This window comes from Saccoglossus kowalevskii, chromosome 4, assembly GCF_978046115.1.
Source record: "Saccoglossus kowalevskii chromosome 4, keSacKowa6.1, whole genome shotgun sequence".
In the NCBI taxonomy this organism is placed as follows: domain Eukaryota; kingdom Metazoa; phylum Hemichordata; class Enteropneusta; family Harrimaniidae; genus Saccoglossus; species Saccoglossus kowalevskii.
In genome coordinates this window covers 35174568-35180424 of record NC_140644.1, presented here as the reverse complement: position 1 = coordinate 35180424, position 5857 = coordinate 35174568, and the positions used below count along the sequence as shown (strand labels likewise).

The following is a 5857-nucleotide window of genomic DNA, read 5'->3' as shown; positions in this document are numbered from 1 at the left end:
TTGAATATTGATATTGTATTAAATGAAGTCCATTCCGATGGTCCAACAGGAAATCCTGGATGTGATTTGAATACTTGGTGACACACTTCGATGCTTAAAACTGAATCTATGGAACTGCTTGATGATGTTCATTTAGTAGCAATAAAACTGTTAATATTGAGAAGTGAATTCACATAAATGTATTATTTTCTAATCCATCCAATTACAATGATATTGTAATAACTGTTTAATAATGTTAATGTATATTGTGCATGCTGACAGAATTTAAGATGAATGAAAAGAAAGAAAGTATTCTGACTAAATTGTATATATTTGATTTATATTGAATGTGCATTTGTAAATTCAAAATAAAAAGCAATGAAATTTGTTTTTCCTATTGAGTAATGGTTGTCAATTTGAATGCATGGAGGAGGGGGCTCATCTCAATGGGCTTGTATAGTCGTGCATTAATACATCACACCACCCCGTCTCTTTCAAGGTGTGTACCCTAACATCTGGGTTGAGAGTTTGATCTTTGGGGTCAACTTGCTGGTGTTAGTCTCGGATTCGTATTGTATTTCGAATTCACGTTGCATTTGCTATAATTGTCACTTTCGTATTTGATAGAAAATTAAAAATTACTCACTGCCGATATTGTTAGTTAACAAACTTTATCTGCTACTGATCTTGATTCTGATTTCCTCAGTTACGACGGGCAGTTACGAAGTGCGAATTGTTTCGTGAAACTGAATCCGATTATTGGGTTAACTTCATATCCTCCAAATCATTTCCTGTTTTGTTCGGTTGTGTTGTGGAATTTATTTGTCCGTGTTTTTTGCTATATTTACCCGTCATAAGAATTCATCAGAATATTCAACTTTACAATTATGATGTGTCATTTGCAGTCATCAGAAAGACTTATTTGTATGAAGTGCTTGCATTTATTGACGGTCATCAATGATGAATATGTTCACGTCACATAGCTGACCGTGTTGTCGACCGTTAATGCGGCGAACTTTGCAGGCAAGTAGAGAATTCCGTCATCGCACTGTGACGCATGAACTGTGAAAACTGTGTAATGTCATATTAATAACTGATTATTATTATTATTATAGCAAAAAACATTTTAATAAAGCTTACTTTTCAGGAACAATCGCCTACTATTTCATACTACCTGTTCCGGGTCTCCACGCAAGACTACACCAAGACACCCTATGTGTGTGTGTACGCAGGGCTAACTATTACATTGTATATCGATTATGATTGTTCCAATATTTATTTACGTCTGTTAAAACATACTGTAGTATTTTCGGCTGAAATGTACGCACTTTTAAATCGTAGTTCAAGACGTGATAGTATAATTAAAAACTGTTGTGTCGATCAAGTTCATTATTTATGGAGGGGGCAAGGGGGGTAGCTGGTACAGTTTTACGGGAAATAAAAAGGGCTTTTTACAATTTACAAGGAAAAAAAGATGTTTTTACAGTGAAAATTTAATTTTGCAATGAATTGTGTCATCTAGTCGTTTCACAGTTTCGAAAATGTAATTTCCCTGGATTGTTCTTTACGTTTTTTTTAATTTGGATGTAAATATTTGTACGTACCGAGAAAAATGACACATTTTTACAGTGTACAATAAAAATATTTGATTGATTACGTTGTACGTCTAGCCTGTGATTACACAATGGGCCATTCCAGTTTATATCTGCACCCCACCCCCCCCCCCCCCCCCTGTTGATGAGCTTGTGTGTTTACTTCATACAGGGTATAATTTCCAAGGGTGTATAAGTCATTCAAAGTTTTATTTCCAAATCACCATTCACCATACAGTAATGGAAATCCAAAACTATAGTTCCTACTTATGGTGTTGATGAGTTCCTTTGTGCCACCATACAGAGTAGGATTTCCAAATATAACTGTCATATGCTAATTTACTATTTTTTAAAGTTCAAAATTTTATATTTTATAATGGAAATCCAAACTAGTCCTGATTCACGGTATTGATGAGCTCATTCGTGCCACCATCCTTATCTAATTTCAGTAATAACTATTTCATACTGGCCCAATTTGTTTACCATATACTGTCAGAATTCCAAGTTTTTTTAGTCATACAGTCTTGGAAATCCAACCTCATCAACCGGTATGTGGCGAGATAAACTAGGCCATATTTTATTTAGTAGCCATAACTGCCTGGATTTCCAGGATTTTTTTTTTCCATACTTGTCTGGATTTCCAGATTCTGTTTCTCCATATACAGTTGGAATTCCGGGGTATTTCCCCCCATCATACAGTGCTGGAAATCCGACCTCATCAACAGGGGGGTGCAGATATAAACTGGAATGGCCCAATTACGGAATTTATTTTTTTCAATTTACGTTGTACGAACAAAAAAATATTGCAATTACGTTGAACGAAAATAACCCTTGCCCCCCCCCCCCCCATTTAAATTTGCCAAAATGTTATTATTGGTATGTACACAAAACAACCCACATAAAAGGTTTCATTGGGTGGTGAATCATTTTGATATCAACCATTAAAAATTTTACAATGATTCATAGATTATGCAATTTTGTATTTTTTCTTTTTTTTTTACATGTATCCTTACTACAGTTCGGTGCCAAGCAAGGAAATTATTGAAACGTATTAACTTTCAGGTAGCAAGAAAATTTTCATGCTACACTGTGGAATTCTATATGGGTTATTCCAGAAGGAAACAATTTTTCAGATTGCCTTCTCATTCGCTATGGAAATAATGCCTATAACGAATGTTAGATTATATTTAGTGAATACTATTTAAATTTTTCCACCAAAAGTGCATTTGTGATCTGAATATAAATGCGATAATTATTTACTGAAAATTGATTTCACTATTCTGGTAATTTGGATGTATATTCAATCAGTTTAAAACTACTGGATTTGCCACAATGAGTCATATTTTAATTTTACATATGTTTGTGTGGATTTTATTGAGCAGATTTTATTCCTTAATTTTTGTAACAAGGGAACAGGGGCGCAGCGCCCTCATGCCATGGCTATGCGCCCCCTTACCCTGGGGAGAAGATCCGCTGGCAACCATAAAATTCTGATTGTCCTGAGATCACATGGGGCCACAGTCTTCAACTGTGGCCTGTCTGATAGTAATTTTGGCTCTAAGGAAGCCATAGAATGCTCCATTTTAACTTAGAATTATCAAAAACTCCACACCCTGGCAGGAATAACCCTATCTCCCCACTTAGTGGCACAACTGAATTGCAGTGCTCCCTCTTGCAGTTTTTTTTCTAGAAAAAACCCTGCTTACCCATAAAGTAATGGTCATGCCGACTTCCACTATCAGAGATTGAAATAGAATTTTTCCCCTGCATGCACAGTGTGCACGTTGAATTTGAAATTTACCTGCACTAACTTGTTGTGAAATGCATGGCCATCAATTTTAAAGTTTTAATAAAATTTACAGATTCTCGATCAATGCGATCATGAAAGAATTTGTATTTTTTGAGTTATCTTACAATATTGGTTGAACTTAATTTAGGCTCAGTGAATATAATGAGAAAACGTGTTAATTTCTACATGCACAGCGTGCACATTATATTTTGAGTTTACTTGCACTAGCTAATAATCTATGTGCATAGTACATTGTGCACCAGGGTATTTCAATCCCCGACTATATTAATATTTGATTCTCTTTTATGTTCCTCAACAGTTTTTCTGTCAATGATTACGTGTGATACCATTACATTCTGTAAATAGCTGAAAACCGTAGCTGAGGATACCTGTAGATTTTGAGCTAGTCGAAACTATTTGCAATGAACAAGCATGTCTTTGTCAAGACAGCTTCTTCTTACCATTGGAGAAACTGGCAACAAAGAAGGCCAGTTAAAAGAGCCATGTGGACTCACTGCATGGACAAATGGTGAAGTAGTTGTCGCTGATCGCGGTAATAGCAGAATTCAGGTGTTCGACCGACATGGGCATTACAAGTACCATTTTACTTATAATGACTTCAAGAGACCATTCGACCCTATTGATGTAGCAATCACAAGAGATGACAGTATTATGGTGACTGACTACAGTAATTGTAAGATTGTCGTATTTGACCGTAATGGCCAGATGATTGATCAAGTTGGCCATCAGGAAATCCATGGCCCATGGGGAATCACAGTCAAAGAGGATGGTAGCTTTTATGTAGTTGATAGAGATTTTAAGAGTGTTGTCTTCTATGATATGTATGGTACACATATGAATACCATCGGTGGGCCGGGAAAAGAGACTGGTGATCTCCGCTTCCCACTCTATGCTGCTACAAGTCAAGATGGGAATTGTGTCTATGTCACCGATAGTATAGGCCAAGCTGTGAAAGTTTACGACTCTCATGGGACTTACATGCATCAGCTGAGTGTAAGAGGACAAAAGGAGGGGCAGATCTTTTGGCCGACTGGGGTTGCAGTTGATAGGAAAGGCAATGTGATTGTAGCAGAGTTTCAGGATGTTTTTGGAGGTGGTTGTAACAGACTGCAACGATTTCAGCCGGATGGAGTTTTTGTAGATAGAATTGATGACAAGGGGAATCTTAGCCATCCACTCGGCCTGGCTGTCAGCTCTCCACTTGGTAATACACAGAGACTGTACGTCTCTGACTGGGGTCATGACTTAATCAAAGTCTATCAAATTTACATTTCTTGATTAATGACCATTATAAGTAAATGATCGCAATAATTATGTTTTCTCATCAGGATCCTTTAAGTGAAGCCAACTGTAGATTTAAATTGTGCCCCCTAATAATGGAAACCATATAAAAGCATTATATACAGACTTTTGCATGCGTGATCTATGAACTTTTTGTTTGGTGTTCTTGTCATGCATGGCTGTTGTTTCAAATGGCCATGTTCAACTTGAGTGCATGTGAAGTTCAATAGCAGTGTTGAGACAAAATGTGCATGTACTTATAACTAGTTTGTTCACTCAAATCCTTTATTGATTTAAATTTTGAGGTGATTATGTGAGATTATTCATAAAGTTTGATTGGATACTTTTATGTGAAATGTTTAACGTTATGAATTTGTGCTAATTTTGGGAAATATTTATAGATTTTCCCATGCAGTAAACTAAAGTGAATCTTTGTTTATTCATATATGTTTAAACACATTTTATTAATAAAATTTGAACACCAAAATGGAAAGTCAACAGTCGCAAATAATTGGAAACTCTGAAAGTGTGGTTTGAGTGCGGCTGTATTGAAAATGCGTGACTAATAAAAATGTATTTCCAATAGAACCAATATAGTATGGTATTTCAAGCTTTCCAGTCGGTAACGCCATAGCCTGCTTTCCCACTCACATAAAGTCTGGATTTTGCGTTAAGATTTTGCTCATTAAACATTGTAAATTAATTGCAACATCATGAAAAAGGGTGTGGTTATGGTTTCACTGCTACAGCCACATTTAGTTGTACCATGCATATTGTACACATTGGTGAAAACCATATTGCAAAATTCAAGGAAATCTGATTATTCTGTTTAAATGGTAACTAGCTTAATGTATGGTGAATTATTTTCTGGATTGTTTTATTATATATATACATGTATCTCTAATAAAAATGATCATTGCATTCAATAATTTTTGACTCCCATGTGCGAAGCACAAAATGGGAGTCTTTGCAGTTAGTGTGTCTGTATGGGTGTGTGTGAGTGTGTGTCCGACTGTTCCACTGCTATCTCAAGAACCATATATCGGTTTTTGATGAAACTTGGTGCATAGATGCTCTGGGCCAATGCGCAGATTTGATTAGGTTTTGGTAAAAATCCATGCTCGTTAATTACCTAATTTGCATGATAATTAGCTAATTTTTAGCTGTTCTGTGACTGTTCCACTGATATCTAAAG

At 35.9% G+C, this 5857-nt stretch overlaps 1 protein-coding gene across 1 annotated transcript; it reads left to right on the top strand.

The window, feature by feature from the left end:
* The first annotated feature begins 751 nt into the window (after nucleotides 1-751).
* LOC102808378 (uncharacterized) lies at nucleotides 752-5591 on the top strand. The gene is made up of 2 exons (XM_006814445.3): nucleotides 752-1002; nucleotides 3680-5591. The coding sequence occupies exon 2, from the start codon at nucleotides 3793-3795 to the stop codon at nucleotides 4657-4659; it is 867 nt and encodes a 288-aa protein (XP_006814508.1). The 5' UTR covers nucleotides 752-1002; nucleotides 3680-3792; the 3' UTR covers nucleotides 4660-5591.
* Nucleotides 5592-5857: the final 266 nt, after the last annotated feature.